The 12598-nt window shown below is 40.5% G+C and overlaps 1 protein-coding gene across 1 annotated transcript; it reads left to right on the forward strand.

Moving 5' to 3' along the window:
• Positions 1–3459: 3459 nt before the first annotated feature.
• Positions 3460–4333, forward strand: LOC124795787. The gene is made up of 4 exons (XM_047259868.1): positions 3460–3531; positions 3577–3777; positions 3866–4197; positions 4306–4333. Exons 1-4 carry the CDS (start codon positions 3460–3462, stop codon positions 4331–4333), a joined length of 633 nt encoding a protein of 210 aa, XP_047115824.1.
• The last annotated feature ends 8265 nt before the right edge of the window (positions 4334–12598 follow it).

The following is a 12598-nucleotide window of genomic DNA, read 5'->3' on the forward strand; positions in this document are numbered from 1 at the left end:
TACACACTTCGTGAAAGATGGGTGGTACCTCGGGGGCAACTTGACTATCATAGTCACTTTATGCACAAACACTGTCTGCACTGTCATTATTTTTCACTGGCGCTGACCTATTCATTCGTAGTGTTTGTCAAAGGTAGTTGTTTGCTGTTGACGAGAGGTGGTGTCTATGAAGACTCAAATGGATCAGTGGAACATTGTTTGGTATCCACTGCTTCTTTGCAGTGGTGGCGTGTGTGCATGTTGTCAGTAGTGTCAGTGGAGCCCAGGATGAGCAGCATCTGGGTCAATATTTGTTGAGGTAATAGTATTCATTGTCATCATCAGGGTTGATGGAGAATTTCAGCACTCTGCTGTGGAGGTCCTTCCATGTGTGCCATATGTCCTCTGGGTTTGTGTCTTGACATTGTAACTGTTCTGTGGTATGTGAGGGCTGAAGTTTGATAAGTTGTATATCTGCCCCTGCCAGCTGACATTGACACACATGCAGTGACCTCTGAAGGGATGAGTTTTCTTCCTGTTGTGTGAGGCATTCTTTCCTTATGTCTACTTACCATAGGTCAGTTGTTCTCAGTTGATTCTTGTTGGAGGATCATAGCAGTTAGAGCATGCACACTGTTGAAAGGTACACATCCTTGTGTTGTGGTGGGGCAGGGAAAGTGGTTTCCAATGGTTCCCTTGATGGTGACATTACTTGGTCTGCAAAGCAGTATCCCTTCTTATAAAGCCAGACAAAGTTGGCATTGCTGTAGGAAATCGGCCCCAATCAGTGGTTCATTGATATCATTGTGAAGAAATGTCATATGTGACGTGTTGGCTGCTACCGAGGTCAGTTTTGTAGGTGACATTTCTGTAAGTGGCAATGATCAATGCATTTGCTGCTTGTAGCAGAGTTGGGGGTGTGTGGGGGTAGTGTGGTATTCGGAATTGTACTGATTTCCCACCCCAAGTCCACCAAAAAAGTGCTGTTTGGTGTGATGATCTTCACATAGAACCTACAGCTGTTGCTGACAGGTGGTTGAGACTAGCTGGTTTGGTTCACTGGGTATGGTGAACTTGATTAATACTTCAGCGTCTGATACCTAATGCTGGTTGCGGGAGTGTTTGGGTGTTGATGTTGCTGGGTACACTTGATGCGGCAGAGCCAAAGTGGGTGTGATACCAGCCCAGCATCACTGCATTGTCCATCATTTGTTGTCTGTATCCTGCAGTGTGGGTGGTACTGGGCCATTTCTAACATCAGCTGTGGGAGTGGGGGGGGGGGGGGGGGGATGATCAGTGTTGATTGACTGTGGTGGCATCAGGCACTGTTGAGAAGGTCCAGCAGCAGTTGGTCATGCCCTGCTGGGCAGGGATATAAGATGGCTGCCACTGCTCCACTCAAGTCATGTCAGAGGACCTTGGGTGAGGTCAGTACTGTTTGGTAGCAGAGTCCTGGAGAGGACAAGATGGCTGCCACTGCACCTAGCTCAGCATGTCATGTAATCTCAGAAGTGGCCAGTATCATTTGGAAGTCATTTGCCAACTTAGTGTGCAACATAGCTGCCTGGAATATGTAGTGCCAGCGGCTGCTGGGTAGTTTGGGTGGTCATTTTGCAAAGTATTTTTGTGATCTGTCAGGTGTAATTTATGGTCCAGTGGGAGTCCTACATCACATTTCAGCGTAGCTTGGATTTCACGTGACAATTTTCTTGACCATATGGCCCACAGTTAAATGTTGGGCATTAGTGGGGTATCCATCGTGGTCTGTGAAAGGTGCCATGACTATGAAGGTGGTTGTCCATTTAATTGTTCGACATGGATGGTTTGAAGTATTTGTTGTTTGAGGGTCCTGTGTAGTCTCAGAAGCTACAATGTTTTGACTGCCTCAAACTTGTTAAATGTAGGTGGAGACAGTATGATGTTCCTGATCATGGTGGTGTGTTTGACTAAGTGACACAATAAAGTCAAGTACTTCAATGCATCATCAAACATGTTGGGTGTGGTGAATATTGATTGGGAGGGGGGGGGGGGGGGTGTGTTGCGTGTGAATACTGGCATCCTGTGATGGTAAGGTGGCTTTCTTGTGTTGGGTCCAGATGGTGCTCCGTAGGAGTTGGGTTGATCTCCTTCATTGTGATGTTAGGCAGCAGCTGGTGCCACGTGGGTATGAGGGTTTCGACTGAGTGCAGATGGGAGAGGGGAAGGTGTCACATTCACTTACACTTTCTTGTTTGACGTGTCCTGGATCACTTGTAGCATGTAGTATGTGAAGAACAAAAGGTCCAAAAATTCCCTGTTGGTCACTGGTGTCAATTGTCTGGCTATGATCTGCGTGTCCATTAGGTACATAGTGGTTCTACTGTAGTATGGCATCAAAAATGTGGGAATAGCAGGCAGCTCGGGCCAAGTAGAATGATGCGCAGACACCTTGGCAAAGGATTCCACGGATTATTGTAATGAAAATAAACTGAACATGTGCACAAAACACTCATGTGATACACACAGTTTGAGAGACAAGCGGGAACTGGCGATAGAAGATTATTAACTTAAGTTACAGATAAACTATGTCTGTAGTTGCTGTGATCAATAAGTTGGCCAGTGTCGATACAGGTGGTTAATGTTGCCCCACTCACACATCAGTCAACCACAGGTAGATATGTTAATATTAACTAGGCACGCAGTGAAAAAGTCAGAAACAAACACAATCAGGTGTTGTTCCTCTAGTTAATTTGCAGTTGTTTGCATGATTATCAATACTTGGTTGCAAAAGCTAAATATAGTAAAGAAATAACCATTCATAATAACTAATACATTAAACGGAATGCATAGAGCTAGAGTTTGAATATCAACAATATTACTTGATTATAAATCAGTGAAGAAAAAGGGACCTGTACTCGGGGCAGACATTATTGTTATTACAAAACTTCCTTCTACTGAGAAACCAGTAATAGTTGTCTCAGTTCCTGCTTTAATGAAAAGGGCCTCTAGTCGACCCATGTTATTTCTCCATAAGTAACAAGGGGTACCTTTCTCTAGGCTCAACATTCACTGTTTTAACGAAAATTTGGGTGTGTTAGCTTGTCAGAACTGTTTTTTATTGATTGTGGCTTGTAAAGGATGAAGAAAAGTGTATTAAATTGAAAAATAAAAAAAAAAGTGATAGTTTTGAGGCAAACCACTTTTTTCAATGATACTGAACAATTGACTCTTCTGACAGGATGCCTCGTTTTGCTTTCTGCCTCACATATGATGTTGTGTAACAGGTGTCACTAGTAAAGGACTATTTGTGTTAAACAAACTTAAAAATTTCAGTAACAAAGCTTCCATCACCTGGCGATCACTTCCTTGCAAGTGAATCACTTTATTATGTAATGCTATGCACAAATGATTTTCTTGTGGCTCTGTTTGTTCCATGACCAATCAGTGTCTTCTTCATCTAAATTTGCAATCATCAAGTCCTTTGGCAGACTGATCTCATCCATGCCAAAATTGTCTAGGCTAACAGGAACCATAAACTCTCCGTTTAGATTACTTATATGTGCTTACACTTCTGTATACAGAACAATACATTTTATCTAATTCTGCAATATTTTGTAGGCTTCTACCACACACAACACTTCTCAGGGTACATCGACATCAATAGTGAAAAATTTCAAACCTTCAGTTAGTGTTGATTACAATGATATGTCATGTAATTTGTTGAAAGATGTTATTGATTGTGTGATTTATCCTTTAACTTCTTGTGTTAACAAATGCCTAGTTGCAAGTAAGTTCCTCGACATAACAAAAATTTCTAGAGTTGTGCCCATACATTAAAAGGGGGAACAGAACTGTCCTGCTAGTAACAGACCTATATCCATAACCCCAGTTTTTTCAAAAATTTTAGGAACAATTATCTATGAGCAAATTTGTGTACTTGGGTAAACTAAATATAATTAGTGATAAACAGTTTGGGTTTAGGAAAGGTAAATCCACTACAGATGCAATGGACTCCCTCGTAAAAATAGTCCTAGATGTGTTCGAGGCTAGGGGCTTTGCTCAGGCTACATTTTGCGACCTGAGCAGAGCCTTTGACTGTGTAGAGCATCACACTATGCTGAATGAGCTAGTTTACTATAGTTTTGATGACAACAGTATAAATATGTTCAGGTCTTTTCTAGATATCTGCCAACAAGTTGTGTGCATTGGTAGAGAAAAATCAAATTTGGTTATTGTTAGGTACGGAGTGCCTCAACGGTCAGTGCTTGGACCTTTACTGTTTATACTAATGATTAATGACCTGCCCGCATTCATAAATTCTCACACAATATTGTATGCTGATGACAGAATGTTCCTACATAAAGCTCTGATCTAGGTACACTGAAAACACTGACCGAAAATACCCTTGCTCAGTCCTCATTATGGTTCAAAGCTAATGGTGTCTTACCAAATGTAAACAAAACCCAGACACTTTAGTTTAGCCTCAAAGAGATTCCTAACTACCAAGAATTAGAAACTGTAAAATGTTTAGTTGTTACTATTGAAAATAAATTGACATGGGAACCACACATTAAAAATATATTAGCTAGGCTTTCAAGAATTATTTATCTAATTAGAAATTTAAAAAGAAATGTTCCCCATGACTATGTGAGATCAGCATATTTTGCCTTCTTCCAAAGCGTCACCTCATGGAATCTTACTGTGGGGTAGTAGCTGTCATGTAAATGACATTTTACTTTTACTGTCGAAAGTAATAAGAATAATAACAGATTCTGATAAAACAGAACATTGTAAATCTCTGTTTATTAAATTGCAGTGTCTTACAGTAGTAAACTTATTCATCTACAATGTTTTATTGTACATTAGAAACAATGTCTCTAATTTTGTGTTGAGAAGTGACATTCATAGCCATAATACTAGAAACAGAACATCTGTAGACGTGCCATATTATAGATTATCAAAATCGCTGAACTCCTTGTTCTTGGACTGAGGATGTTTAATAGACTAAGTACTGACTTTAAAGAAGCACCTGTAAAAATTTTTAAAGCTAAATTATACAAGCTACTAGTGAATAATCCGTTTTACACCATTGAAGATGAAAATACTTTATTCTAACGTGTACCTATTTTATGTAAACCAATTTACATCAATATAGTAGTTTATGAAGAAATACGAGGGCGGTTCAAAAAGTAACCTCCGATTGGTCACAGTGCGGGTTGTGGGGGGAGTAGCGACGCCATCTGTGCGTTCACGCACTCAACAGGTCAGTCGGCATCAAGCCGTGGTCGAGTGAATGTCGTACCTGCGCTAGTTTAGTTTTTGTGGCAGTTTGAAATGTGTGCTGCAATAGAAAACCCCGCCAAATGTGAAGTGCGTGCTGTCATAAGGTTTTTTACAGCCAAAGGATATTCTGCAGCAGCTATTCATCGTGACCTTTGTGCCGTGTACGGACCAAGAGTTATGAGTGAAGGAGCTGTCCGTGAATGGGTACGTTTATTTAAAAGTGGACGAGAAAACGTTCATGATGAAGAGAGGAGTGGTAGACCATCATTGGTGACTGACGAACTCGTTCAGACAGTTGATCCAAAAGTTCGTGAAAATCGACGTTTCTCAATGTCTGAGTTGTCTACTGGTTTTCCACAGATTTCTAAGACTCTCTTGTACGAGATAGTGACAGCAAGATTGGGTTACCGTAAGTTCTGTGCACGATGGGTGCCCAAAATTCTTACCGACCACCACAAAACTCAAAGAATGGCCTCTGCATTAGACTTTCTGTCACGTTATGAGGACGAAGGAGAACCATTGTTAAACAGAATCGTGACCGGTGACGAAACCTGGATTAAGTACGTGAACCCTGAGACAAAAGAACAATCAAAGATGTGGGCACATTCAAATTCGCCTACCAAACCAAGAAAAGCCTCGCAAGATTTTTCTGCCAGAAAACTGATGGCAACGGTGTTTTGGGATGCCAAAGGGGTGTTGTTGGTTGAGTTCATGGAACGTGGTACGACCATTAATCAAGACGTGTACTGGGAAACAATAAAAAAGTTACGACGGGCTATACAGAACAAACGCCGTGGTATGCTGACTTCCGGTATCGTTTTTTTGCACGATAATGCCCGTCCTCACTCTGCTCGCAGAACAACGGCCCTTCTTGAGTCCTTCAAGTGGGACATTATCAACCATCCACCTTACAGCCCAGACCTGGCGCCAAGTGATTATCACCTCTTCATGCATTTGAAGAAATGGCTCGGGTCACAGCGGTTTGATGACGACGAAGAGCTCAAAGATGCGGTCACAGGCTGGCTCCAGGCACAATATTTTTATTTAACTTGGTGTATTTTTTTAAATCAACTGGAGGTTACTTTCTGAACGGCCCTTGTATATGCTCTTGACTTTGTCTATTGCTGTAATCAGCTGAATGGCAATAAAATTATTATTATTATTATTATTAATAATAATGGGAATCAAAACCAGCTTTCCTGTACCTGGTGGTATTTTATCATGGAAACCTGTCTTGAGCATACATGTTCACAGTTAAGTTGGTGACATACCGGGTGATCAAAAAGTCAGTATAAATTTGAAAACTGAATAAATCACGGAATAATGTAGATAGAGAGGTACAAATTGACACACATGCTTGGAATGGCATGGGGTTTTACTAGAACCAAAAAAATATAAAAGTTCAAAAAAAAGTCCGACAGATGGTGCTTCATCTGATCAGAATAGCAATAATTAGCATAACAAAGCAAGACAAAGCAAAGATGATGTTCTTTACAGGAAATGCTCAATATGCCCACCAATATTCCTCAACAATAGCTGTAGTCGAAGAATAATGTTGTGAACAGCACTGTAAAGCATGTCCGGAGTTATGGTGAGTCATTGGCGTCAGATGTTGTCTTTTAGCATTCCTAGAGATGTTGGTCGATCATGATACATTTGCGACTTCAGGTAACCCCAAAGCCAATAATCACACAGACTAAGGTCTGGGGACCTGGGAGGCCAAGCATGATGAAAGTGGCGGCTGAGCACACGATCATCACCAAACGACGCCATCTGTCGGCCATTTTGTGAACTTTGTTTTTTTTGGTTCTAATAAAACCCCATGTCATTCCAAGCATGTGTGTCAATTTTTACCTCTCTATCTACATTATTCCGTGGTTTAATAAGTTTTCAAATTTATACTGACTTTTTGGTCACCCGGTATTTATGACTGATGTATCTTGTGACATTGCATCACTTGCAATTGTTGTTTCCAGTGGAAAAAAAGTTCCACTGAGTTCAGTAGTATACCACAAAAGATTGATTTTTGCATGATACTTATCCAGTAAGTCTATTTTGAGAATCACAGAATAATCTTCACCAGCATTTGGCAAAACTCTTAGCTCCAATGCTAAAGTGTAGCACTGTTGTCCCCAATAACTCCACATCATTGTTGCCTACTCTGTGTAACCTGTATCATGCTGACCTATGCCTCTTCCTGCCTAAAAGATGCACACTAACAACTGGCATAATTTTAATCTTAATATAACTGATTTATAAACCTAAAACTACAACTACATACATATTCTGAAAACCACGATATGCTGATGGCTGATAGTATCATGTATCACTAATATCCATTCTCTTTCTTGTTCCACTCTTAGACAGAGTGAGGGAGAAATTACTCTCTGTATGCCTCTGTACAAGCCAAATTTCTTTTATCTTGTCCTTGAGGTCTTTACACTTACGTTGGTGGCTGTAGAATCATTCTGCAGTCAGCCGCTAATGCCTGTTCTCAAAATTTTCTCAGTAGTGGTTAGCAGAAATGTCTTCTTCGCTCCAGGTATTCCCAGATTCCCATTTGAGTTCACGAAGCATGTAGCATTCCTGTAATATTTGCATAATCATTGAATATGTCAGTAACAAATCTAGCAGCTTGTCCCTGAATTGCTTCAATGTCTTCCATCAGTCCAACATGGCAGGGATCCCAAACACTTGAGTGGTTCTCAAGAATGGATTACAGCAGTGTTCTGTATGCGATTATTTTATAGATGAAGTCCGTCATTTGTCTTCCCTACTACTAACTTTATTTGTTTCTTCCAGTTTGTACCATTTTGCAAATATTACACCTAGATATGTAATCACTGTATCTGTGTCAAGCAACAACCAATCAGTGCTGTATTCAAACATTACAGGATTGCTTTTTGTATTCATCTGCATTAACCTAGGTTTTTCTACATTTTGAGCAAGCTGCCGTTCATCTCACCAACAAGAAATTTGTCTAAATTATCTTGTATCCTCCTCACTCAGTGATGGCATCTTCCTGTTGTTGTTGTTGTGGTCTGGTTTGATGCAGCTCTCCATGCTACTCTATCCTGTGCAAGCTTCTTCATCTCCCAGTACCTACTACAGCCTACATCCTTCTGAATCTGCTTAGTGTACTCATCGCTTGGTCTCCCTCTACGATTTTTACCCTCCATGCTCCCCTCCAATACTAAATTGGTGATCCCTTGATGCCTCAGAACATGTCCTACTAACCGATCCCTTCTTCTAGTCAAGTTGTGCCACAAACTTCTCTTCTCCCCAATCCTATTCAATACCTCCGCATTAGTTATGTGATCTACCCATCTAATCTTCAGCATTCTTCTGTAGCACCACATTTCGAAACCTTCTATTCTCTTCTTAGCCAAACTATGTATCATCCACGTTTCACTTCCATACATAGTTACACTCCATACAAATACTTTCAGAAACCACTTCCTGACACTTAAAGCTATACTTGATGTTAACAAATTTCTCTTCTTCAGAAATGCTTTCCTTGCCATTGCCAGTCTACATTTTATTCCTCTCTACTTTGACCATCATCAGTTATTTTACTCCCCAAATAGCAAAACTCCTTTACTACTTTAAGTGTCTCATTTCCTAATCTAATACCCTCAGCATCACCTGACTTAATTCGACTACATTCCATTATCCTCATTTTGCTTTTGTTGATGTTCATCTTATATCCTCCTTTCAAGACACTGTCCATTCTGTTCAACTGCTCTTCCAGGTCCTTCGCTGTCTCTGACAGAATTACAATGTCATCGGCAAACCTCAAAGTTTTTATTTCTTCTCCGTGGATTTTAATACCTACTCTGAATTTTTCTTTTGTTTCCTTCACTGCTTGCTCAATATACAGATTGAATAACATCGGTGATAGGCTACAACCTTGTCTCACTCCCTTCCCAACCACTGTCCTTCGACTCTTATAACTACCATCTGGTTTCTGTACAAATTGTACAGAGCCTTTCGCTCCCTGTATTTTACCCCTGCCACCTTCAGAATTTGAAAGAGAGTATTCCAGTCAACATTGTCAAAAGCTTTCTCTAGTCTACAAATGGTAGAAATGTAGGTTTGCCTTTCCTTAATCTAGCTTCTAAGATAAGTTGTAGGGTCAGTATTGCCTCACGTGTTCCAACATTTCTACGGAATCCAAACTGATCTTCCCCGAGGTTATCTTCTACCAGTTTTTCCATTTGTCTGTAAAGAATTCGCATTAGTATTTTGCAGCTGTGACTTATTAAACTGATAGTTCAGTAATTTTCACATCTGTCAACACCTGCTTTCTTTGGGATTGGAATTATTATATTCTTCTTGAAGTCTGAGGGTATTTCGCCTGTCTCCTACATTTTACTCACCAGATGGTAGAGTTTTGTCAGGACTGGCTCTCCCATGGCTGTCAGTAGTTCTAATGGAATGTTATCTACTCCCGGGGCCTTGTTTCGACTCAGGTCTTTCAGTGCTCTGTCAAACTCTTCACACAGTATCATATCTCCCATTTCATCTTCATCTACATCCTCTTCCATCTCCAGAATATTGTCCTCAAGTACATCGCCCTTGTATAGACCCTCTATATACTCCTTCCACCTTTCTGCTTTCCCTTCTTTACTTAGAACTGGATTTCCATCTGCGCTCTTGGTATTCATACAAGTGGTTCTCTTTTCTCCAAAGGTCTCTTTAATTTTCCTGTAGCCTGTATCTATCTTACCCCTAGTGAGACAAGCCTCTACATCCTTACATTTTCCTCTAGCCATCCCTGCTTAGCCATTTTGCACTTCCTGTCGATCTCATTTTTGAGACGTTTGTATTCCTTTTTGCCTGCTTCATTTACTGCATTTTTATATTTTCTCCTTTCATCAATTAAATTCATTACTTCTTCTGTTACCCATGGAGTTGTACTAGCCGTCATCTTTTTACCTACTTGATCCTCTGCTGCCTTGACTACTTCATCCCTCAAAGCTACCCATTCTTCTTCTACTGTATTTCTTTCCCCCATTCCTGTCAATTGTTCCCTTATGCTCTCCCTGAAACTCTGTACAACCTCTGGTTCTTTCAGTTTATCCAGGTCCCATCTCCTTAAATTCCCACCTTTTTGCAGTTTCTTCAGTTTTAATCGACAGTTCATAACCAATAGATTGTGGTCAGAGTCCACATCTGCCCCTGGAAATGTCTTACAATTTAAAACCTGGTTCCTAAATCTCTGTCTTACCATTATATAATCTATCTGAAACCTTTTAGTATCTCCAGGCTTCATCCATGTATACAGCCTTCTTTCATGATTCTTGAACCAAGTGTTAGCTATGATTAAGTTATGCTCTGTGCAAAATTCTAGCAGGTGGCTTCCTCTTTCATTTATTAGCCCCAATCCATACTCACCTACTACGTTTCCTTCTCTCCCCTGTCCTACTACTGAATTCCAGTCACCCAAGACTATTAAATTTTCGTCTCCCTTCACTATCTGAATAATTTCTTTTATTTCATCATACATTTCTTCAATTTCTTCGTCTTCTGCAGAGCTAATTGGCATATAAACTTGTACTACTGTAGTAGGCGTGGGCTTTGTATTTATCTTGGCCATAATAATGCGTTCACTATGCTGTTTGTAGTAGCTTACCCGCATTCCTATTTTCCTATTCATTCTTAAACCTACTCCTGCATTACCCCTACTTGATTTTGTGTTTATAACCCTGTATTCACCTGACCAGAAGTCTTGTTCCTCCTGCCACCGAACTTCACTAATTCCCACCATATCTGACTTTAACCTATCCATTTCCCTTTTTAAATTTTCTAACCTACCTGCACGATTAAGGGATCTGACATTCCACGCTCCAATCAGTAGAATGCCAGTTTTCTTTCTCCTGAAAACGACATCCTCTTGAGTAGTCCCCACCCGGAGATCCGAATGGGGGACCATTTTACCTCCGGAATATTTTACCCAAGAGGACACCATCATCATATAACCATACAGTAAAGCTGCATGCCCTCGGGAAAAATTACGGCTGTAGTTTCCCCTTGCTTTTGGCCGTTCGCAGTACCAGCACAGCAAGGCCGTTTTGGTTAGTGTTACAAGGCCAGATCAGTCAATCAGTCAATCACCCAGACTGTTGCCCCTGCAACTACTGAAAAGGCTGCTGCCCCTCTTCAGGCACCACGCGTTTGTCTGGCCTCTCAACAGATAACCCCCCGTTGTGGTTGCACCTACGGTACGGCTATCTGTATCGCTGAGGCATGCAAGCCTCCCCACCAACAGCAAGGTCCTATGCATCACAGAATCATCAGCAAACAATGATAGATTGTTGCCCAATGTGTCAGTCAGATCATTTATGTTCATAGAGCATAAGAGCAGTCCTATCACAGTTCCTTGTGGCACTCCTGATGGTACCCTAGTCTGACGAACCCATGCCTTTGAGAACAATTTACTTGATTCTATTATTTAGACAGTCTTCATGCCACTTGTGTCTTTGACAACAGTCTGCAGTGAGTTACTGTGTCAAATACTTTCCAGCCATGTAGGAATATGAAATCTGCCTGTTGTTCTGTACCCATGGTTTATAGGATATCATGTGGGAAAAGGGCAAGCTGAGTTTCACACAAGTGATTATTTCTAAATAAGTGATGATTTGTGGACAGACTTTCCATCTCAAGGTCATTTATTATATTCAAATTCAGAATGTGTTCAAGAATTCAGCAGCAAACCAATGTTATGAATATTGGGTCTGTAATTTTGCAGGTCCATGCTTTTACTGTTCTTTTATATATGGAGCTACCTGTGGTTTCTTTTTCTTTCTTTTTTTCTTTCCCAGTTGCTTCTGACTCTGTGCTGGGTGAGTGATTTGTGATAAATGCAAGCTAAGCAAGGGGCCAATGCCAAAGATAGTCTGTGTAAAACTAAATTGGAATTCCACTCAGATGTGGTGACTTACGTGTTTTTAAGTCTTTCTATTGCTTCTGTGTACCAAGGATGCCTGTTACTATGCCCCTCATATGGGAGTCTGTGTGACTGTCATGTGATGGTATGTCTGTATGATCCTCCCATGTAAGTGATTTCTCAAATGTGAAATTTAAAACTTCAGCTCTCCTTTTGCTGTCATATATTGCCACACCAGACTGCTTGACAAGAGACTGGGTAGAAGGCTTTGACCCACAAAATGGTTTTATGAAGCACAATTTTCTTAGGTTCTCAATAAGATCTAATGTATGATAGTAGAAGTTGTATCCTTTGCACATCAATCTTTTTATAGACACATAAATTAATTCTAACTTTTGTGTGATGACATTTCTCTATTCTTTTTGAACAGAGAGTGCAACAATCCTACTTTCTCAGCATTTTCCAAAT

This window comes from Schistocerca piceifrons, chromosome 4, assembly GCF_021461385.2.
Source record: "Schistocerca piceifrons isolate TAMUIC-IGC-003096 chromosome 4, iqSchPice1.1, whole genome shotgun sequence".
NCBI lineage: Eukaryota > Metazoa > Arthropoda > Insecta > Orthoptera > Acrididae > Schistocerca > Schistocerca piceifrons.